The 25200-nt window shown below is 39.5% G+C and overlaps 1 protein-coding gene across 7 annotated transcripts in view; it reads right to left on the bottom strand.

Annotated features, from left to right (window-relative positions):
• FGFR2 (fibroblast growth factor receptor 2) overlaps positions 1–25200 on the bottom strand; it is a 96118-nt gene that overhangs the window by 53392 nt on the left and 17526 nt on the right. For 5 of the 7 annotated variants that reach the window (XM_084634861.1, XM_084634862.1, XM_084634859.1 and 2 more), the window contains exons 3-5: positions 16876–17136; positions 16074–16148; positions 8689–8858 (exon numbers count right to left, since the gene is read on the bottom strand). In XM_084634861.1, coding sequence (XP_084490987.1) covers positions 8689–8858; positions 16074–16148; positions 16876–17136 — 506 coding nt within the window. The remainder of the gene's footprint in view (positions 1–8688; positions 8859–16073; positions 16149–16875; positions 17137–25200) is intronic. The other 2 variants (XM_084634864.1, XM_084634865.1) reach the window with 1 other exon arrangement.

Genomic DNA, 25200 nt, shown 5'->3' with positions numbered 1-25200 from the left:
AAAAAAACCAAAGTGCAACATTAATACCCAAGTAGATCTTCTATTATTCTAGGAATCTAATTTGTACCAACAGAGGATCTTTTCAAGAAAACGGTTCTAAAAATTCCTGTCTGATATAAAATATAAGGCCATCTGAATGTTGCAATGAAAAAGGAAATTACGCTGGAATTAAACAAAACCCTCAAAGCGGTATTGTGAAATTAACACATAGTTAGATAAACTGAAAAACCTTCTGTCTTTTAGGTCGAGTGATTAAATTTCTGTTCAATTCTATGAACTATAAATATATCATGAAAATTAGGTCCAAGGTCTGCCCTTCACTACCCAGGACCCCCTACACCTGCCTCATCAATGAACTGCCATGCTTACAAAAGTCAAATGCTGTAAACACAAATTTGAGTGATTTTAATCATGCAAAATGGAAAACAGTGAATTCTCCCTTCCACAATTTTGTGTTCTATAATAACTTTTAGGGGTTACATCGATACTGTCAGATACTGTACATCAAAAAAGAAGCTTAGTAAGGATTCAAGTGAAAATCTGGGAAAATCTATGAAATCCTATTTTCCTTTTGGTTATTATACTGGTCTTTATCTGTCAGGAAGAGACTAGTGTTGTCAATAATGTACCCATGGTTTAGCCACACAGTTTAGCTTTGCACTTTAAAGCACATGAAAAGGTATTTTGTTTTCTTTATATCTTTCTGCTCTTTGATGTTGGTGACAGCACCAATGGCCTCCAGAGTTCAGGCATTTTATATAAGTGAACTATCAGCTCAGTCAAGGACTCTTGGCCTTGCCCTTGTGCCTTCACAGCTAGTTATTACCTACCAGAAAATAGTCACTTTGGTTATGTGCTTTAAAAAGGCCAAATCCTGGAAGAAAGTCCAAGCCTATGTGAATGGCCTGGACACTAACCAAACCACTCAGAAACGCTACAGAATACAGGACCAGCATCTTCAGCCCTCGCTTATGATGACCGGCATGCATCCAGGCAGCTGTTGCTGCTCCCAAACAGGTAGGGGTTGAGGTCTCTGGATTCGTAAAACATATAGACATAGTGACCACATGCTGGGCCTGCCCAGATTTCCCCCTACAACCTGTGCTATGCATGGAACTACCTTGGAGCTCTGCTCCGCAGGGTTCAGGGAACATGGAGTGCCCACGCACTGGTTCTCTGCTGGCTTATTCTGCCAGTGCAGTGGAAAAGTTCTTGGCGCGTACTACCATGGAAAATGAAGCCTGCTCAGTATTTGTCCCTACAGGTGAATTTCAAACCTTTGCAGACACGCAGCTACACCTACACACCAGTTACTATGCTATAAGTGGTTTAGAGGCTCTGTGCTGGCTCTATGCAAAATTGTTAATTTTTTCTATATTTATAAAATTATCCTAAGTATTTACAAATTTTTCATAGTATCAAGAGTTTATAATAAATAACTATTGTATTCTGTTTTTATGCTGCTAAGCAGTTTGCACGTTACGTGTTTGGGGTCGGAAGATTATTATTGTCATATTGCCAATAAATAATGGTGGCAATTGCCATGTATTTTGGATGCTTTACTGCTTCATGGCCTCTTTTGGGAAGAAGAAACATAAGAAGTTTTCTATGCTTTTTGCCTTTCCAAGTTAGAAGATTTAGGATTATAGACCAAGAATTTTTAGCCTAGATTATATCAAAACAGGACAAACAGAGTGTGGGTCCCCAAAACAAACAGCTACTCAAATAATTAATCTGGGAAGAAAATACAATCAATTATGTAACTTTTGATAGGAAAATAAGGCTTATAGCTAAAATGTGAATGTAACCGATGTCAGTATAAAAAAGCAACAGTGGAAATATCCTCTCATATCCCAGAGGGGAAGAGCTATTGTATCTCCCGATTAGACACACAATTTAAGCTTCTTTAAATTAAACTAATCAGTTGCTGTAGATGCCCAAAGCATTTAGGACATCTTGTCACGGAATCAGATTTTTGGCTGCTAACTTGATTTATCTTGTTGGCTCACTGCCTCCATGTTGTAAATGGAATGGTGAAAGCTATTTTCCTGCACTGACGGAAGTTTCTCCTGATGAAGATTACTGACCTGAATGGTTAACTATAATCATCCCTAGAATGTAGCCATGATCCTGAAGTGGTACCTTGTCACTGAGTGTTGTACACTGTTACAGAAGAAGGTGAAAAATTTTGACACACTCTTAGGTAACCTGATTTAACCTGTGAGCTAAGGGGACCAGGTAATGAAACTGGCCCCTGTGGAGGAGGCCAGGTCAAGATCTAAACAGCACGTAACTTCCACTTAAAATGTCAAAATCAGGCCAATGTGGGTCTTATGTAGGATATAGGCCTTGTGCTGGCCTTCACAGGCGTGAATTGTACCACTGAATATGAATAACTCCAGTGACAACGATTCAGTAACTCTCTTTGGAAGAACATTCCATACACCCTTCATTAATCTTTAGCTAAGGAAACCCTTTTTCTTTTTCTTTTTTTTTTATTAACTGTCCACCCTCAATATTTCCTTGTCCATTATCGCCCTACTATTTCTAGTGATACCAACCTAAAGCTCTCTTTAAGGTTGAGTTCCTTCAAGTTATTTCAGCATATGCACACCTCACCAAGACTAACCAGCTTTACTGTCCTTCACTCTGTCCAGTTTGTCAAGGCCTTTTCTTGACCCGGGGCACCCCAAAGGGCATGCAATATTCCAAACACTCTGGAATTGCAGCTGTATACAGAAGGATTATCACAGCCTGGCCTGTAATGTTTTGCCACCAGACCTTATTGCGAGCTGATCTCCATAATTTACAATCCACCACTCAGTTTAGTTTTATCTTGGTATTTTTGCTTTCCAAGCATCATCTATTCATTTTATAGCCATGCTTTGCAGTATTTTCCCTCCAAATATACCACCTTGCATTTTTCCAGGTTGCATTTATTTTCTTTCTATGCTCAGGTGTTTACAGCTCCTCTTACCTTAACAACAGCTGCCATTTTTTTTCTATTGTCTCTGTAATACCGTTAATGAAACTAGGATCCAACACTGACCCTTGCATGTCCCCCAGTAGCAGTCTATTCAGTGAAGTGCTATTTTTGCTTAGTCTGTCAGCAAGTTTTTGATTCATGTCCTAGTAACCCTATTACAACCGCTTCAATTTTTTAAAATAGAATCTCACAAGGCACCATATCAAAACCATACAAATTCACCTTTACGCTAATAGGAAATCTAAACTGCTTCAATGCTGATAGAACCAAAAGTAATATTAAGTAGAGCTGGTCAGAAAATCGGATTCCCCCACAGAGAGAGAGAGAGAGAGAGAAAACATTGACTTTTCAGCAAAAAAATTAAAATAAAAAACTTCAATTCAGCCATAAGGTGCCTCATGGGAGGTCCTGGTCATGGTGCATCGTAAGAGATGTAGTCTGGCTGACGAATCCAGCCCATAAAGGAGAATAGGAGGCATGAGCCAGCTGAACTACAACTTCCATGAGGCACTGCAGCACCCTTTCTGAATCAAAAGCATTTCAGTTTGGGGGTGTTTAGTTTATTGAACAAAAGTCAAAATCTTCTGCAGAAAGCAGTTATTTTTCAGAAAAAAACTGGTTAATCAAAAATCCAGTTTTCCACTGAAAAACAAAACAGAGAGAAAATGTTTGACCAGTCCTAACATTAAGAGGATGTTTGCTGTAACCAGGTGAAAATGAAAGCAGACTGCTGTGCATCAAAGTGAAACAGAGGGGTAGAAAAATGAGCACTGAGCCCTAAAACAATGAAAGCATCATTTAAGTTGCTTATCTTCCCCTGAAAGTATTGGGCAGAGAAACTAAACAGAGGAGAGAAAAGACAACAGTTGTGACTACACAATTTAAATTGTTCACAAAGACAAGCCCTATATTTTTCATTACACTTTCACTATGCTTGCCAGACTGAGAAAACAGGCAAATGTTCTGTTTTAATTTTTTTTTTAGAAAGTAAACTTGCTCCCGCAATAGGTTTTTGCCAAGTTCTAATAACAACCCCTTCCATGACTAGCGGTAACATATAACTGAAATGATTCATTAGCATAAATTTTTTTTAGCCCCTCAAAGAGTTCCAGGTATCAGCTAAATTGCTGAAACATATTGTGTCTCTTTACCTCCACATACAGGATGTGAATTCAGACTAGTACCAAAGCCAAAAAGTTCAGATCCAGATTTCAAAGCACTTTACCCCTCCCCAGTGTTCAGATCTGGGGATTTGGTTTGCCCCCATTATAAAGACGACGTCCAGTCAGCAACTTAGGTTTTGGACTGGGATTCTAAACCCTTCCAAAATTGATGGGGTTTCAGATACACAGATTAAAAACATAATACAATGTAAATATTAAAGGGGAGTCTGAACCAAAACCCTGAAATTTACTAGCATGGCTCTATCAGAAATAGATCGACTAGTCATGCATCAAGTAGTACAGAATGAAAGTATTTTACAATTTCCCTGCTGCGGATACTCAGTTCCACAGAGCTAGGGCAAAAAGGTACATGCAAAAAGTATATATTCTTACAGTTCTTATAGATTCAAAACTATTTGTTAATCCTATATTTACCCAAGCTGAATTTAAATGTGTGAAAAGGGCTGTGGTGATGGAGTTTATCAAAACGCAGATGTGGAAACAAACACCTGTTAATACTTAAACAGTAACAACAGATAGAAGTAAATTTGCTTTCTGGGTGGCGTACAGAAAAGTAAAGGGTCCTGTGATCTCACAGAGAGTATATTTTCTTTTTAAAGTACACACTGAGAAATTACAAAATCTCTTCAAATGACCTAGCAAATACCATAGTCATGTTAGAGGGGACACGGGGGATCAAAAAGGCTTGGAAAGGTATGTAAGGGGCCATTTTACTTTGATATATGAACTCTGAGTATATCACAAAAACCATAAAAGGTTATATTTCCAGGGGTTAAAAAGCAAAGTTACTCACTGTGGAGGAATTCCCTTCTGGAGCCTACCTCCCTTCACAGATACCCATTCTGCTATCATGCCTGAGTGAAAACTGACTCACCACACACCTCAAATGAACAAAGTACTGGGTACTGCTATCTGATTGTGATAACGAGAACAAAAAGAAAAAAGAATAGATTCCTTAGCTCAAGAGGGGAGGAAAAAGAAGCATGTGGGGAGGAATGGAGGATCAGTAAACAATTTTACATTTTCCTTCCTCTTGTTTGCTCTTTATATCTGTGTAGATTATTGGCTCTGTCAGAAGAAAAAAGCACAGACTGTCATGTCAAGTAGCAATGGTGGATGCAGACGTTCTCTTCTAACCATTCTAGATCAGTTAAGTCTTTCTGAATACCTTGAGTATGAAATTCTACAGCAGGAAGCTTTTACATACTTTAGCCCCAGAAAGACTTCACATACAATCCAATTTATAAAAGTCAGCACAAGATGCTGCCATGCCTGGTTGAATATAGTACAATAGAAAAAAAAAAATTAGTCATTTCTAAAATGTCTTCCTTCCCTACTTAACTGTTCATACTGAGGTTGCAAAATGCATACCAAGCCTTATTGGTTAGTAGACGCAAAGTTCTTCTGACCCGAGGAATTATTTTGAATAAACGTGAAACACCTCCCAAAAATCAACTTGGGCTTCATTCTGTAACACGCTCTCTGAGCGCAATTTACTCTGCTTACTAGGACCACTGTCATAATCTAGGCCAGGGATCGGCAACCTTTGGCATGTGTCCCACCAGGGTAAGTCCCCTGGGGGGCTGGGCCAGTTTGTCTACCTGCTGCGTCCGCAGGTTCAGCCAATAACAACTCCCACTGGCTGGCTGTGGTTCGCTGCTCCAGGCCAATGGGGGCTGCGGGAAGCGGCAAGGGCTGAGGGATGTGCTGGCCGCCACTTCCCGCAGCCACCATTGGCCTGGAGCAGCGAACCGCAGCCAGTGGGAACTGCGATCGGCTGAACCTGCGGACGCGGCAGGTAAACAAACTGGCCAGGCCTGCCAGGGGGCTTATCCTGGTGGGCCATGTGCCAAAGGTTGCCGATCCCTGATCTAGGCTAAAGGTAATTATGGCAAGTAGGAAGACTGCTTACTGAAGGACAATGATAAATATGAAATGTTCTAGAGGCATTTATTTGATATATGCTTGCTATGAGAAATCATAATACCACACGCTTTTTTCATCTGTTAATCTTAAAATGTGTAGGATATTTTATGATTTAGGGTTATAGGAATATACTTAATTTTGTCTTACATCAGCTTCAGGAATATGTGTTTGTGATTTGTGTGGGTGGGTGGCATATATGCATTTTTTACATATATTTTTACACACATGATCAAAATTTAATTAACCCCACTTAATATTTTTCAGCTAGATATCTGTGTTTTCCCCCCCTCACATGGTGCAAAGTGTTCAAACAATGGCAACGTTAGTGCTAAAAACAGCTACTGTTATGCTCCGAGACAGGATTAATGGTTTCTCAGTTGGCTTCATTTTTCTAACAACTCTACGAAACCACCGAATTGTAGCCAATTCATTAACACACTACAGTACTATAAAAGACAGACGGTGTTGCCAAGTGTACACTAATAAGGAACAGTAATTTATGGAGCAAGCAAATCAGATTGAAAACCCTTGAAGAAATAATGTTTGTTTAGGGAAATTTGCTGGGAGTTAGCTCTGTAGAAATGCAAATATTGGAAAAACTGACACCTTCTACAGTAAATCTGGGTAGAAAAGACAAAGGGGAGCCTAGAATCTGGCTTCCTTAGCCCCGGGAAACAAATTTTTGCAATAGGGATGATCTGACTCAACAGCAGGAAAGGCAATATGCGTGCTTGCTACAGCAGGGCATTTCAAGACAAGGCACCTTAATTTTTTAGCCTGTAAAGCAGTAATAAGATTACATCAATCTGAGTAGGGAAGCAGTGCAGCAGCAGGCTTAGAGCAGAGAGCTGGGCATTGGGGCTCTTGTGGTCTAGTCTGGGCTCTGCCTCTAACTCAGTGTGTCACCTTGAGCACGTAACTTAATTTCTCTCAGTTATTTCAGGTGTGTGAAAGCGCTTTGGGATCTTCAAATAAAAAGTGCTACAGTGTCCGGCACAAAGTGGGAGAAAGATGAAATGCCAGGACAAAAGGCTAAGGGAAAAATATCTTAAATGATGAATTCAGAGGAAAAAACTTGAGGAAGTGAAACAAGTATTTGCCACATTCCTTGGCATTATTATATATGTATGCTTATTTACACTACATTTCATAAATGAAACTGAATTCAGAAGTTTTACAACTCAAAATCAATATATTCACTTCTCAATGCGAGAAATATGAAGCAATCTAATTAGATGCTCAAGGAAGTCTTTGCATCCATGAAGACATTTCCTTACCAAAGCCATTTTCAGGAGCTTTTCTGGAGATGCTGACACGAGTTGGATACAGACTGTGCTAAGGATGAGTGAACTCCTTACAGAAGTCTACCTGTCAATACACCCATAATGAAGGCTTCCTCTATGCTCCCATTTGCTTATATGTGCAGATCACAACTTTTTTTTTTTTTTTTTGGGTCTTGTCTTCCACTGTAATAAGTCAATAGGAGTTTTACCACTAACTTCTGCATGCTCACGGCCACAAAAAAGTTGGGGTTTTTTTTGTGGGAGAAAAGAGAAAAGCTAAAGGCATATGCCATGATCCGCCCTATTCCTTAGAGAGACCCTATTGTGTGGTCCCAGTATGGAGAATCAGTGGGAGTGGAAGGAGACAGGGATTCTACCATAATTTATACTACTGCCTCCTGCACATGTCTGAAAACTCTTCTCCCTTGGTGGGATTTCTAGAAGTGTCTGAGGAAGTCAGTGGCCACATGGCTGTGGCAGATGCCAGGCTGGATTAGAGCTGGCCTGGAGCTGTGGGGCAAGGTGGAAATTATGATTCTTGTGCAGACACTTACCATCAAACACGTTCAATCCGGTGTATGAACAAATTCATGTTCAACAAAGGCTAGGGTACAGTGACCAAATTCTGACTTCTGATCTGACCTACTCCAGAGGTTAAAGGTTAGTGCACTATACCAGTAAACTAGCTGGTCCCCTAAACCTCCCTTTTAATCAGTAACTATGAGTTGAGACTGAAACTTCTGATCTTGAACTATTTAAAATTCAAACAAAGCCTTGTAAGTAAGTCAGTAATTGCTGTTACTTTCCCTCAAACTCTGCTTCCCATTTCAGTTTCACAGACCATAAACTCCATAGAAAATAATAACTTTTGACTTCCGACCCTTCGTTCATTAAACCTCTGTAATCACCAATGTAGATTGTTGTATTTAACAATGCAACTGAATATTCCAGGATACTAGAGCTGAAAGCTTGGGCTGCTAAGATCTGATCTGTAAAAAACATGTTTTGTAAAGTTATTTTTCTCTTAGTTTTTCAAATTAGCCCTCAAAAGTATCTTCAAATATATTCATATTCTCTGAGACTGAATCTGTTTAAAAAAAAAAAAAAGGTATAAAACTCAGCTTGCAAGCTCAATAATGGCCAAAATAGACAGAAGAAAGGCAAGATGAACTTATTTTCTTTAGAAGCCTTTTTGTGATTCTAAGCCTGATCCAAAGTTCTTTGAGAGCCTTTCGATTGACTTTAATAGGCTTTGGATCAGACCCATACTGCAGATGAGAAATAGAAATATAATAAAAAGTAATCTTACCTTGTATCCACCAATGCGATGCTCTTGTTTAAATTCTTTTCCATTCTTTAACCATCGCATGGTTGGTGTTGGGTTTCCCATAGCCGGGCAACGAAATTTGACTGTGTTAGCTGCTGGGACTGCATGTAATCTTTTCTCCATTTTGTCAGTGTGTGTCCAGTAGGGCGCTCCTGTTTCCAAAAAATAAATATTCAAAAATAAGTATCTACTGTTCTGAGCTCCCTTCCCACTTCTAGAAAGTTTCACTCTTGGTTTTGCATGAATTGTCTGTGGGAGACAGACAATGTAGTTTAGAGTTAGCACAAAACTAGGGTCACATGCTTCTGCGTTCTAATCACAGTTCTGCTGCTGACTCACTATGGTTAAGAGAACTATACCCTTAATTTATTTCACCGAGTCTCAGAAGTTACAAGAATCGAAAAAGTGGGAGCTATTACATGCCAAGGGGCAAATTTGGACTCAGTTCATTTTTGCATAGGCATTTTGACAGGGCACAGCTCAGTGAACAGTACTTCCCATGTTGGAAATATGAATTATCTGAGAAGATGCGGGTGGCCAAATGAGTCAAGTAAACCAACAGCAAGAGGCAGACCCTGCCCAAGAACACTCCGTCATATACGATTTGCAGAGTGGTGGTCTCAACATGGATTTGGAGGAGAGCCAAACTCAAGTCAGCAAAATTGTATTTCGTGCTTTCTCATCAGGACATGGGGGGTTTTTTTGGGAAGGGGCGGAGAATTTGGCAGCATCTGTGTTAAAGGTTATCTGATTAAAAAAAAATTGATGATACAAGGGCAAAGTTGCAACCTTTGGATTTCTTCGCTGTTATGTGTTCGTCAAGATCCTTCAAACCAAAACTTCAGTGGATAGAAAAGCCCAAGGTGGTTGTTCAAAAATGATCACATATCTGTGAGCCTACACTTACATGGATGATTATCATTACTGCACTCAAATGGATGTTTAGACCTCCAAATACCCATTTCCATCTGTAGTTATGGTCAGTGCTCACACACGTAGATTAACGTGATGTGTGTGCGTGCGCGCACGTGTGCTTCTGGTGTCTAAAAACTGGGCCCTTAATATGTCATGTATGAAAATCATAAACTGTGATAAAAAGAATTGAAACCAGTCTGTTTTTACCCAGTGAATGCCGAGTTTGGAAAAAAAAATTACATATATTCACACACACACGTACACGTTAGAATGACCAGACAGCAAATTTGAAAAATCGGGACAGGGGGGTGGGGGGTAATAGGAGCTTATATAAGAAAAAGACCCAAAAATCGGGACTGTCCCTATAAAATCGGGACATCTGGTCACCCTAACACACGTGTAGATAAATAGAGATAGATAATAGCTGATGCCCATGACTCATGGGGGTCTATTAGCACTAACTATATGAGCCATACACAGTACCAGTTTCCCCGCACACTTTGTCAGTTCAACTCAATTTTGGACTGCCCTAACATACCTACTATACGAGATCTAGTCCTCTCAAGCAGAGTGTACACTACTTGGGCTAAACTGCATGGTGATTTCATAACAGTTTTAATTAAGCCACCTTACCTGCTTTAAAAAAATCAAGATCTCTTTAAGAGTAAGAAATATTACTTTATTTTACAATGGCTTCTTCCTGAAATCAATCAGATTAGCATGGAATTTTTAGGACTAAAGGGGTCTAGAAAAATAACTGCACTTCTCCCAGCCCTGTTTCATTTCCTTCATTAGCAGTCTAGCACTCCACTATAAATAAACTCTTCCGTTCTTCAAATATTTATAGCACTTCTTACAATTGGTAAAAACTCAGAAATCCTGTGACCTCTCCCCCCTCAAAATAAAAATACAGCTGGACAGAAATACAGGAATAAGTTCTTTAACAACCTCTCCTCCATAAAGAAAAACATTCCAAAAGCAAGTCTTAAATGATGCTGGATACGATAAGTGGGGGTTTTTAGCCTGAAGAAGCAATTAGTGTTAAAATTAATGAACTAGAAAAACAAAGTAAATTTGCACATGAAGTTGAAACATAAAATTAGGTAACTTGTAAGTATTTGGAATTAAACTGCAGGACCAAGAAATTGCTAAATGATCCGAAGTGAACAAAGATGCAGAGGAAAACACCATTAAAATTATCAGCTAAAAACAGTATTTCCCTTACACACCAAAGGTTCCTTCAATAAATTAAAGTAGTAAGACCAAAGGAATTTACTTCATTTAGCAAAAAGTGAATTACATTAAAACTACATCAAGCAAAGGGAGAATTACATTAAAGTACTAATGCATAAGAATATTTTCTCTGCACCATTAAACGTATTCAATAAGGTAGTGCAATGTGATCAAACAGATATGCTCACTGGGCCAAATCCATGATTCCTGAAGTCAGATTAAACTTGATTTTTACAAGCAATCTACTTACCCACTTGGCCATTTATTTATTCAGGGCTCCTCACTGAGATATCGGAGTACCTACAAAGAGCTGAGTGTACGCAATCCTTCCTACCATGTGTGTAGCACCCACCCAGCAAATACTATAAGTAGACTTGGAAGGATTCAATTCTTATTGGTAAATGGCAGGAAGCATTGATTTCACACACACAAACCTATGAAAAAGGTATTTCCATCGAAAATAATCAACTTTTAAAAATAAGCAAGGTAAGAAAAATGCTGCCGGAGAGTTCATTAGAGTTTGTTTTAAGGATATTTACTTTGTATTTTTTGACATGTGATGTTCAAAATTTGTGTTTTAACAATTGTAAAGCTTTGAGTGATTGAACTACAGTGTCTATTGTCATTAAATAATTATTGTGTGACACTCCACCCTACCCCATAATTTCTGCAACTGTGAACATTTTAAAATCTATAAAAAGGAAAAAGCTTCAAAATAAACATTACTATGGTCCATCAAAATTATCAAAAAGAAAAATCAAATTCTGCCAAGCCTAACGATAACACATGGGCTGTAGTCATGTCCACTGCATGCACTGACTCAAGCATACACTGTGAGAGTGTGTGTGTTTTTGTGTGTGCACGAAGTTTGCAGCTACCCAATGGAACCCCATAATTGCAGACCCCCACCCCATTCCACATTGTCTTGAAGGAAACTGCTCCACAATTTACAGGACTGGACTGAGTCCTCCTGGGAGGCTTGTCTGCAGAATATTCCTCCCAGCACAGTGGAACCAAGACAATCAGGATCCAGACCTTAGTTGGAAGAAGGATCCCCAAAACAATGCCGGTTTGTGCAATTAGATTTCTAGTTAACTAGTATATTTCTACTGGGCTAAAACATATAATTTTGTGTTAATAATCAGTCCTTCAAAGGGCCTTATGGTATTTCCTTAGACAATCATTGAGAGATATTTTAGCAACATACCATTTGTTTTTTAAACAGAAATAAAAAGAAAAACAGCAGCACAGACCTGTAATACCCATCTTCATATTATTTTGGTTTATTAAGGAGAAGAAAGTATCAAAGAAAAACAAGGAAGGTTTTCTTCCTTTCTAGATGAACTTCTGACCAATAGTGCTTTTTATTGGCTTACGGAAAAATAACTTTTACCAGATCTACTAAAACCAAGAATCAATACATGTTAATACTTCTGCAGGATCTTTTTATGAGCGATACTGATCACATACTATCTTTGCTAACTAACTAGACACTTAAATGTATACAGATAGTACATCAGTTTAACGTTCACAGTACAGTAACAGCATAAGTACTAGATAAACTGGTGAGAATTACTGATTACTTTTAGAATTCATGTTAGCTAAGAAAATATTCTGCTGACCTGCTCTGCCCTTGACTACAGACAAATTAAAACTAATCAGGAAAATCCCGAACATGCAAACTTGAAATTAGACAATGCAGAGGACCATTTTGCTTCAGAATTTACAAAGTCCTACAAAAAGTATTCAATAAACACAAATGTAAAAGATGTCAACTGCACTGAAGCTTGACTGAGAACCACCTCCAGCAGGCAACACCCTGCTTTAAGTGACCACATCAAAGTATCCCGAAGGTTTCCAGTACAACTGAATTTGACCTTTACTTAAAGACCACTTCTACTAGACATCCAGTTTTGGCTGCTCCCTTGAGAGGGTTTCCGTTCTCTGCAGTTTGATTCGTTTGCACCTTTTTATCACTTATCACCCTATAGACAGACATAGCTTATAACTATATAGCTTATGCTTCTGGATAGTCTTCGAGTTTCAAAAGGAAGACTTAGGGTTCAAATACAGGTTGTTTTAAAACAAACACTCCTAATGCCAATATACATTTATTTAACTGAAAGGAAATGGTTTAAAAGGAGATGGAGAGAGCGAGGAACTGGATGGTCACAGGACTAAGTTTGGATATGCTGCCTTTCATATATTAGAATTCAGTCCAAGTTAGAAGTGACCTGCCTGATGGTCATTCAGTGGCCCATGTGAAATTACAGTTGGTGGCCTCAGTCCAGTTATTCGTGAACAAGCGTCCATATCACACAAATCATCACAACGGATACTCATGTCAGAATTCTCAGCAATGAGCACAAACAGCTAAAACAATCCTTCAAGTTGCTGACCACCCATCAACTCCCACTGATGTCAGTGGTATATTAATTATGGTGTGACCAATCAGCAAATGGTGGCAATGCACTCCCGTTGAGGCCAAGAGAACCTGAGGATGCTCAGCACCATGTAGGAGGCATTCTGTGACTTGCAAGATTGAGCCCTGAATCAGCATTCGTGACCAATAGCCTTGTAGCCCCTAGAGGTGGCCCTCAAAACCAGGATGGAGGCAGATTGTCAGGTCCGTGATGGGGAAGCTTGAACTGCCACCAAAGCTATTCCGTGGAGAGAGGATTTTATTTTCTAGTACATTCAGCCCAGCACCACTAATCCCTTAAACAAAAGCTGGAAGCAATAGAAACCCATTCAGGATACTGTTTTCTGACCGTTCAAATATCTGGCAACATGTAAGGAAACCAAATACAGAATGATATATGCTGTGTATGCCCATCACTTAAAAAATGCACATAGGCCAAAATGATCAAACTTAGTTGCTTAGATTTAGGCTCCTAAATTCATATTTAGTCACCTAAATAAAAGCAGCCTGGTTTCAAAGCTGCTGAGCACTTACGGCACCCATGAAGTTCCCGGGGAGTTGTGTGTTCTTGGTACTTTTGAAAGAAGACTGCATTTACCTACAGACTGAGGTGCCTTCATCTGAAAACTTTGGCCACAAAAAATATATTTGTAACCAAAGAAATGTCTAAATAGTATTTTAAAAGACATTTTTAAAAAGTAGTGAATAAAACCACACAAAATGTTTGCTTTATTTCTAAGCATCCAGGATTGAGCATGCCAAGGTTTGGTTTCCTGAGAAAGCTCTGCAGCCATTTCCTTCCCCACCCTTGCAAGAACCAGGAAGACAATCTAGGAAAAAAGTGTCTTTCTCGGGCTTCCATTTGCAGGCAGGCAGAGCAGTTCGTGAAAGCCTTATTAAAGAGAACTCTTACAGTTGTCTTTCTTAGCAGAGATTCTGTTTTTTTGTGTTTACACCAAAAAATTTAACAAACTTTTATTTTGCTACATAAAATGAGTTTTGAATATGCAAAGTCTAAGGTTACATCATCAGTGTCATTTTGAGCAGCAAGAATGCAAATGAACCTTGCTAATCTGGACACACTCAGATCATCCATCTTTCACCCTCTTCTCAGCAAAGAGTTAGCAGTGGCCTACAATGAAGACTCGTATTACAAGAATGTCATTTACTGTGGCAAAATACACTACAGGACATATAAATAAATAGTAGTAAATTCAACTTGTTAAATAAGCAAACAAAGCTCTTTTGTGAGGCAGCAATCTGGACTTTTCCTCTTTGCTCACTTTAGTCACTCACAAAATTCATTCCATCACAGCGTCTCATGCACAGTTATTAGTGTGGTTCAGAAGCTCCACCATATTGACTAACTTCTTAAAAAATGCCACAAAATCATTTCAGCAAGTGTAAAACAAACTTGAAAATGGGAATTTAAATATGGATGTTCCCTAAAACATGCAACACGGAATTATGCCCTCATGTGCATTTGCTATATTCACCAGCTTTGACTATGAAACTCTGTTTTTAAAGAAAATGTCTCTTTTCCAAACTTGTCAATTATCCTTGCCACCACATTCCTTTATCAATGCAGCCTAGAGCTGCTTAATCTAAGCCACTTTAAGATGCACCTGTGAATCAGACTGTGTTAATCACACTAACAGATGGCAGGGGCCAGACAGTCAACTAAGAACTTATGTAATTTAAATAGCATCTAACATTTCACATTGTCAGAACAGAGGCAGAGGCAGTTATATACAGCAGTATCTCTAGTACAGTTGAACAACACCGGTACTTAAATCATTTGAACGTATGTTTCAGCTACGTATTATATGCCAAACAAGAGCTAATTACAAAGCAGCCTGAAGAATGAATGTACTACTTGACTGCTACATACTGTAACACTGTGACCTCTCTAATGCATGATGTCTAAGTAAGCTAATGTGAAATGTAGCAGTCTATGTTCCTTAAGTCAGTGATAATACAAAAGTGTGCACAATGGCACACCACCAGTAATCCACAGGGGTTTAATAATAATTCCATTGAGCCACCTAAGAAATCAATATGAATACACTTTTCTTCCTAGTGATTGATCCATTCAGGCCATATTAATAACTCTATAAATAACCAAAAGGGAAGGAATTTTAATGTCCACATAGGTTTCAGATTCTTTTAATCCACTTTCACATTAACTGAGTATCATAAATGTTCATGTTTAGTTGGACTACTAATTAGAAAAAGTGCTTTCTATGGGATCAAATCCTGCAGCTCTCACTCCAGGAATAAATCCCATTGTCTCTAAATCCATTAATTGTCTCCAGTAGAATTTCTGCCTGCGTAAAGGCTGCAGATTTGGTCCAATAAGGTTCGGTTAAAAATAGTTCCAAACCACCTTTTAATTAACTCATTCTCAAACAGATTATTTTTCTTTAGTTAAACTTCAAATCAGACACAAAAGCAGAAAGTGAAAGGGGATGATCGTTTATAAATTGGACTCCATAACACAACAATGGTTAACTTTAATTTAAGAAGAAGGAAAACTACTAAAAAGTTAAAGATAAACTAAGATAGAAAGAACAGACCAGTAAAACAAACTGGGTATGCAACAATGTTAGTTTATTTTCATGTTCCAGAGTCATGAAATAAATTACACAGAGAAAACAGTTGGGAAAAGTTATTGCTATTTGATATCACATGCATTTAAGAGCCAAGAAGCCAAGGAGTTGACAGTGCGAAAGGTTAGAAAGCAACTACTTTCCACATGGATCCCACCAGTCACCTCTAGCAGTCGGCTGTTACTTACTCATATGGTTGTTGTCATTCACAAAATCCTCTGAGCCGTCATTGTCATCTTCATCATCTCCAGATGAAAGAGCATCTGCATATTAAAGATGATCATATCTTTTATACAATGCATTTTGTAGCACATGCAATTTCCTACACTTTAGAACACCTAAACAAGGTACATCTGGATTAGATTTCTTTAAATGTGCCAAAGTTAAATGAGTAGCAAACCCAATCATAAAATGTGTACGAGTCTTACAAAACCTACTAAAACTGGGTAATAATCCCGAAATTGCTATAGAGATTTCAAAGCAAGGTTGCTAACTACGGAAAATCTATTTCTTTCCAGTTATGATTCTTTTCTCCTTAAGAGCTCTAATGGTCTCAGGAATGATTTGTCACTAGCAGACTGTAGCATGCAGGTAATACAGCAACATGCAGAACTGTGTGATTGGTTCTAGGATATGCTTATATTTCTCATATGAAAATCATATCATTTAAATACATTACACAGCCCGTTTTATCATTGTGGTCACTTGTATAATCCAGTAATTTACACATAAAGCAAAGGGTCACATCTTCAGCTGGTGTAAATCAGCATAGGTCCATTGAAGTAAATGAAGTGTTATGCCAATTTACACCTGTTCAGGATCTGGCTCAAGGGGAAAATATTAGAAACTTCACGATATGAAAGGCTATTCTGTGTATCCTACTTTACGTCTCACTGGACTTCTTCAAATTAGAACAGAATGTAGTTTTATATCACACTTTTAACACTGAAAATTGCTACTACGTGCAAGATCTGTGTTCAGCTCACTCACCTGTAATATTTACAATGAAGTATAGAGTATCACTTTCTGTAGTCCTAACAGCAGTGCAAGCATAGAGGCCCGAATCTCTGGGTGCAGCATCTTTAATTTGCAAGTATTCCCCACTAATCACTGTTCTATTATTGGGCCCCAACTGGACCCCATCTTTAGTCCAAATGATGGCATCTTTCAACTGACAACGCAACTTAAGTGGATCTCCTGGAAGTGCTGAGTACACATCTGGTTGAGAGATTTGGTATTTGGTTGGTGGCTCTGCAAAGTGGAAGGAAGGAGGAAAAATAAAAAGGGAAAGGAGAGAATTGCCAACAAAAGTTAGTAAAGGCCCCTTTCATCCACAGAAATTAAGTTATGTTAAGAAAATGTTTCATTATCAAATTCTCCCAGCCACCTACTTTATAAAATTGAAAGGCATGCAGTTATGGAGCACATTTTACTTGTAAAAAGTAAACCACAAAGAAAGTCCCTGCCAAAGCAGCAGTGGTCCTTCCTTTCTTCATTGGGATAGTTTTGCATATGATTATGAAGAGGCACATCACACATAAGTGCTTATTATTGTATATTAACCCTGTAACATTCTTATTGTATGTTAACCAAAAGCTGCCTACAAAATATTCTAATTCTGGTCAGGGGAATGTCACTGAGTCTGAGATTCTGAGGATCTCAAAGCAATTTTGGGGAGGGGGGATGACTCACAAAACTCATTCAAAATTTAGAACATTTACTTCATCCCTGTACTTAAATGAATGGATATTTTTCACCAAGAGAAATTAATTTTAGAAATAGAAAACAAAACATTTTTCTCCCTGAGAGGTTCTGAATAGGGATAAGGGGATACAAGAACAAATCTAAGCTGGCATAAATCCATTGCTTATACACAGTATATATGACTAATTTATCCCCTCTCTCTGGCACCTCTCTGCTCCTTTTTCAAACTTTCTATATTTGTTTTCCATACTGCCCACTCTCTGCTCCAACTTACAGTCTTTTTTTCCATTGAATTGGTTCTCTCCCTTTCTTATTTCACACTCTCTCCTGAGTAGAATGTAAACACCTACTGACATGTGAGTGAAACTTTCAAACTCAAGATGAGACAGTTCACCCTTCTGTTCCCTTACTGTATCAGGATATTCACAAGAACTTCAGCAGCTGTTTTCTCAAACAAATTTGATATTCAAATTAAGTTTTTCTATATTTATATGACCGAAATCATCCTCTCCCAAAATAAAACCCAAAAGAACACTGGAAATTCACTTCACAGTTACCTCAAGTGGGACAGATTCCTGTCCTTGTGAGACATGGAGCATGAAAGTTAGAAACCCCACAAAGCCCTAGGCTTCATTGTATGAAGGAATTTGGTCCCTCTGTACCCATGGGTTCCTCTCAGAAGCAGTTATGTAGCCACAGTCTACTCTCCTCCACACTTGTACTCCTCCTCCCTTTCTCCAGAATGGAACAGGGAGCAAAGAAGGGGAGAATCATGGGTACTGAGGAGGGTGTGTCATGTGGAGCAGCTGCTCTCCAGCTCCTAAGAACCCCAACAAATATCCTTCAACATGGAGACACCAACTGTCCAGTATGCCTATGTGTATATGTATAAATAAAATATACATATTGTGTTGTTGGGAGCCAAGCATCATCTTAAAATAGGCGATGTCAACTCTTACTTCTGGGAACAACATTCTCTAGCCAAAGTCTTCAAAGAGCTATAATACAACTTGACACTTTTTACAAACTCATTTTACCTCATCCACCTTAGTCTTGCTGGCATGTTAAGAATTCCATTGATCCATTATACAAGTTAAACATAGTGCACCAAATAGTGCTATTACAAAAGTGATCTCCAGATGGAGGACAAGTGGTTTCTACATATATTTCATATCAGTAAAGAGTAAACCCAAGAAAACTCATATCCTACTGCCAAAGATTTTTTTTAAGTTACCTGAAATTGCAAAACAAACAAGATGACAAATTTACTTTGCAGTACAAGAATTGACAGACTTCTCTGTAGCTTCTGTAGTGGGCTCTATCTTCAGAGTAAATTTGTTTTACAGAATTACTCTATGCCAACAATTTACAAATGTCTTTAAAAATGACTTTGTTTAAATTTTTAAAATGCCAATATAGGTGTTGATAACTTTATTCAGCCTTCCCATTCACTGTTATAAGGGGCTTTATACTGAACAGTTCAAGAAAGCAAACAGACAGGGCCCTCTGGATCCCATTGCAATGTCTCCACATACAGATTACTCCAACTGTGATTACATGCCGTGAAAGATAAACCATATTCAAACTCCATCCCTAAATGAATTCTTTTTAAATGGCTATCCTACTTAATCTTTCAGCACAAGTCAAAAGTCATATTTAACCACAGCTCTAAAAGAAAAATTACTAGTAAGCCAACAAAGAATGGACAACTCATATACTGATCTGTACAAATTAGTAATCCTTGACCTAGTACATTATTCTCTATTAATATCATCTGCAGGAAGGTATAGCACCAAGAGTTGTCAGGAAATAACCAATGTTGGAAGGAGTGAGCTATTTCAGTTAAGGCTTTGTGTTTCTAGCAGCACTTAAGACCGCCACTTTTTATAATGAAGTGAGCTGTAGCTCACGAAAGCTTATGCTCAAATAAATTGGTTAGTCTCTAAGGTGCCACAAGTCCTCCTTTTCTTTTTGCGAATACAGACTAACATGGCTGCTACTCTGGAACCACTTTTTATAATGTTTGCCAATAAAACTTTTCCAGTCTGGGTGTTGAATTGGTGCCCAAACGCAAACAGGTGGTACACTGAAGCACTATCCTGTCCAATAGTTTCATAGTCAAAGGTCAACAGGTTTCAACTGTTAACTGATCCCGCCAACTACAGTACTCTACAAAACTACCCTCCTCTCCAAGTACTCTGCGCCCAGTTAATAAATATTTTTACACTCAGATGAGATTTACAGCAAGGAATACAGGGCCAATTTCTGCACACACACACACTGTGTAACCCAGTTAATGCTGGACCTTAGGCCCACACTGGGGCTGTTTCTGCAACCCAACCTCAGATGGATGTCCAAGGATCTCTGGCTTCTCTTGTGCCTGCATCCTGGGGTTTGCCTCAGATGCAGCCTTTGTGGTTCCCCCAAGCACAAGGGCTGCTCAGTACTACCAGACATTTGGCACCCCAAAAGGGGTGAGAGAAAGGCAAGGCTATGACTCCTCACCATCAAGGAGATTTTTACAATTGCAGAGGGTGGCATCTCCCTTCAACAAAGCTCCACAGGTTGGGAGTCCAATTTGGCCCCTAAGGCTGAGTTTGTAAGTTGACAATTTACTCAATCGGGGGTGGAAGACAAATGCAGCCAAACACTCTTTGTATCTTTTAGTACTCGGGTTCTTATATCGCCCCATCACCGTGGTATCTGAGCGCCTCCAGTGGTGCATTAAGCAATGTAACTATCATCTGTCCTTCCACCCTCAAAAAAAAAATTTTTTTTTAAAGGATTTCAAACTTCAGTTCCATTCTTAATTCTTAAAAAAAAGACTCCCTTTCTTTTACATTCATGTCAATCATCTGCTGACAGTGACATCATTATTTTAATGTCAGATGGGAAAAGAAGTGCCCGTGCGTGAACACATCAATGACAACATAGGTGGAGAAAAAGCAAGGGGGAGTCCCTTGCAAAACTGGGCACCTCTGGGATAAATGTTTGACAAACAGGCTTGGGTGTCTTCCCACCTCCCCCATGTCTCTCAGCATGGTTTATGCCAGCTGACCATCCTGAACAAATGGTGTAAATGCTGTTTGTTTAAGAGCCAAGTGGCCAGAAGAGAGGACTGTGGAAATTCCTATAGCTCATTTTCATATTACTATGAATTCAATTATATTCCAAACAGCATTTCCATTTAGGGCATGACCAATCTAAACAAGAGGTTTATATATGTATTTTATTATGTTTTCTAAATTTATTAAAATATTAACAAAAAGCTAAGAATGTGGATATCGTAGTTACAAACAAACAAACAATCAGCTAACATATCCCACCCCCAAAAATAAATAAATAAATAAGACCCAGCAAAGATTCCCAAAAAGCTCTCCACCTTCACAAAAGCCATATCCCCCTCCCCCCACTCAAGCCTCTTCCACTTCAAAAGCCTTAGTAAATACCCAAACACCCTCTGCAGCACAAAGACCCAGGCTGTATTGAATCAGAGAGGCTGGTTGCAAAGTTGACAGCCCCTCACAGAGAAGACTCTGCTGCCAGCTCCCTCTCTTTTAAACTGAGGGGGACTGTATCAGTATGGGATGGGAAGAGTAGCTATCCTAAGGCTAATCTAACAGAGAAAGGTATAACATGAGCCAACTTGGCTGGATGTTGAAGCTAGGCGAGTTCAGACTGGAAATAACGTGCACATTTTTAACAAAAGTAAGTAACCATTGGAAGAACTTACCAAGGGTCATGGTGGATTCGCCATGGTGGATTTTAAAATCAAGACTGGATGTTTTTCTAAAAGATATGGTCTCGGAATTGTCTCGGCCAGTGGTTCTCAAAGCCAGTCTGCCGCTTGTTCAGGGAAAGCCCCTGGCGTGCCGGACTGGTTTGTTTACCTGCCGCGTCCCCAGGTTCAGCAGATTGCGGCTCCCACTGGCCGCGGTTCACTGCTCCAGGCCCATGGGGGCTGCTGGAAGGCGCACCGGGGCTTTCCCTGAACAAGCGGTGAAGCAGCGGATCGGCTTTGAGAACCAATGGTCTAGGCTCTATGGAGGTCGGTCTAGATGACCACAGTGATCCCTTCTGGCCCTGGAATCTATGTCTCTCATAAGGCATTGAAAGTCTCAAACCACTTCGGCTTTGTAGGTCAAAAACAAAAGCTTTAGTACTATCCAGAAACCAACAGGCAGCAGGTAAAGACCAAGGAGCACAGTTCACAGAGGGTGGGCACCCCCAATTTAATAGTGTGGAGATCATTCTTGCCCCATCTTCCACTTCCCTCCCCCAACCTACCAGAATCCCTTCAGTCTTATCTGGACTGAGCTTCAGCCAACTAGCTCTCATCCATGTCCCAATCTTTTTTCAAAACCCTAGGCCAGGCATAGCTATGACTTCTCCAGCTGTTCTGTTGCCATACGTTATCTCCCAAATACACTGCAGTCCATTATAAATATCTTCTCACAACACACACACACAAATCTTCTGCGGTCAAGAATAGCCCTACAAAGAGCAGAGACTAATTTTTTCCTCTAAAAAGAAATTTAAAAATGTCATTACAATCAGAAGCAAAAGTCTTTATAAAATAAATGGCATTAAAGAATGGGAACTGGACTTCATTCTGATAGTTACAGACAGAAGAAAAGTGTGACAAATTCTAGTTCTGTTTCAAAGAAGCTACTGAACAAAATTACTTGAACTACTGTATTTCCAATCACAGCCTCATTTACAAAATATGTTAAGAGACAGATTCCCAAATAAACTGAGGGATTTTTTTTCTGGCACCCTTTAACCCTTAGATCTTTAAAGAAGTAGGCTTCTCAACTAGTCACCTGAGGTGTGCAGGGCTGTACCACCAATGAGATAAGATGAAAAAAGGTGTAGCTCTGAGATGAAAACCATACATCAGAAAGCCATTTCAAAAGGTCAAGTTACTCTGCTCTGGCAGAGGAAACTTGCAAAACAAGTTAAGTTATGATGTCATGTTCTGTATACCTCGTACTCCAATGAGTGTATACTTTACAGCAATCAGTAATTACAGTATGAGCCTACAGGACCATAATAACTTCTCTCACATGCTACACACACTAGGACAGGGAGAAAAAAAAAATGAATCTCCTCCAATAGAAATATTTCCCAACATCATCATGGGAAGGGGAAAATATTACCCAGCGCTGACTTGTTTTCGTAAGCACTGAGGACTTTAAAAAATAATAATAATAATGATGATGGGAAAATTAGCAATGGGTTCCAACATTTGAAGATCCTATTAGCAAAGAGGAAAGCCTCAGAAACACACCTAAAATGAATCCCTGTGTGAGGACTTCGATTTCAAGTAATACTGTTTGGAAACTGGTTGGTTATCAATATGAGAGAAGTAATGCTGCATACTCCTGCAGATAACTCCTTTCAGCTCTATTTAGTCTTGGCCGTGAATACCAGGATGTAGATCATGCATGGCAGAAGAGAGCATTTAGAATAAATAACTGCAATTTCTTTAAAAGACCTGATTACCACGGAGTCTTATACACCATACGTGAAAGTCACATTTCCCCTGACATGGCTAAGTATGGGACAGAATACAACAGAAATGACACCATTCTACTGCTTGGGACAACATGAAGTGTATTGCAAAGGAACTCCAGAGCACTCTGCAGGTGATGGCATTACGGTCCAGGGTGGCCCATTGCACAGGATGCCCCAGCAGGCTCTTGGGGAGGCAACGAAGAAATGAAGTGTGGCCAGCAGATCCTCAAACTACACAGATTGTCTAGCTACAAACCCTACTGGTGGGGGAGGGAAGGCATAGTGGAACACAGAAACTATTTCAGGCACTGTACTGGTGGTGGCAAAGTGGCTGCTTCAGTGTCACATGTCCTGCCTCCAGGTTGGAGAGCGATGGTTGCATCTCACAGAACCTCTGCGTTGGTCTCCTGTGAGAAAGCTTATTTGTTCGAGCTTTGCACAGGAAGTGAGAATTTCACCCAGCATTCACAGTCCACCTTACTGCGGTATAAAGAACCTTACTACAGAAGTGACCCTGGAGTTATGGCTGCAAGAGTACACAATACACATGGGAAGTGCCAAGTCTTACATGCTGCTGGGTTTAGCTATGCACCACATGCTCTTGGAAGTCACCCCAGTTACATTATTAAGTATCCTTTAATTATACTGCAGTTATGGTGATCAAACCACATGTCATCGGCAGGACTCGAACCCATGACCTTCAGCTCCAAAGTACAGACCCCTATCGTTGGAGCTAAAGTAATACCTCCATTGGTTGGACACAGTAGTAGATTGTTATCCTCTATGCAAACTAGATGCTATTGGGGAATGTGATGTGTACTTCACACAGTTATTCAATCTCATAAAAACTAAAGCAAATATTGAAGCTAATTACAGTGGGATCTTTTGTGTAACATGTAAAACGATAAAAAGGGACATCAACCTTTTCTAGAACCTTGAATGCAGCATTTTGTGAAACAACCTTTACTACTGCTAAAAGGCACACTTTGAGGGATGGGCAGAGAGACAAATATCATGTGTCTCCTCATTGTTTTTCCTTCCAACAACAGCACATCATCAGATCTTTTCTGCTCCTGCACAGAGCACTTACTTCATGACACAGCAGTAGAGGGGTTGAGCTGGTTTCATTTTGCTACCTGGCGCTATCTGCTTGACTGGGAAACACTATGTATAGGAGACATGATCCTGGGAAAAGGGATGGGTCTATTTGATTCAGGATCCAGAATAAACAAAAAAGCATCTTAAACCAACCACCAGACTCATCCCAAACTATAGCTTTTTATCCAGTCCCCTATTTCCATTTATAAGAGTGATGAAGGGGAAGTGCTTTCCACTCCCCATCACATAAAAATGGAACTAAGCCTCTGTCTTCAAGGCTCACACCATCCTCTGGTGGTGTTATCACTGTAAACATACCATGGGAACATAGTACAATTTTAACATTAGAAGTTGCATAACTTCTGGACAGAGAGGGAACATACTCAGGTTCTCTGTGAGCAAAGCAACGGTTGCTTCTTAAGTAAAAACTAGACCACACACACGACCATATCAATACTCTTGACTAAAACAGCTCAGGAAAAACAGGTTGCTTGTTTGTTAGTGTGTTTTTGTCAGAAAAAGCCAATTCATCAAAATAAAAAAAAGAGAGAAAGACCCAGAGTCCATTTCTCGGTGCTTAGGGCACTCACATGGGAAATCGGAAAGTGCAAGTCCCTGCTCCAAGTCAGGAAGAGCCCTAACCACCACAGACAATTGAGAGGTGGGTCTCCCTCAGTCTCACCAGCTGGAGCTTTTCCACTTTACAGAAATAATTCAATATTCCTTGGGACAGAGATACTAACTTTATAGCCCAAGAGTTGGGGGGGCTCACCTGGGATGTGGGAATTGCAGGGGCTTAAACCTTGGAATCTCTAATCTTTTGCGGGACAGGAAAATAATTTCCCACCCAGCTCTCCTTTTGACCTCATCTGGAAGTCTATTCTGCGAATTCACTATTCTCCTTGTAAAATAAAACCTCCTTTGATGGCTAGGATGGGACTTTTAGACATCAGTGGAATTGGATGCCTATAATTCCCTTAAGCATTCTTGAAACTC

The sequence above is a fragment of the Lepidochelys olivacea genome, assembly GCF_965140295.1.
Source record: "Lepidochelys olivacea isolate rLepOli2 genome assembly, chromosome: 7".
NCBI lineage: Eukaryota > Metazoa > Chordata > Testudines > Cheloniidae > Lepidochelys > Lepidochelys olivacea.
The sequence above is the reverse complement of the archived record's forward strand: the minus strand, read 5'-3'. Positions and strand labels throughout refer to the sequence as shown.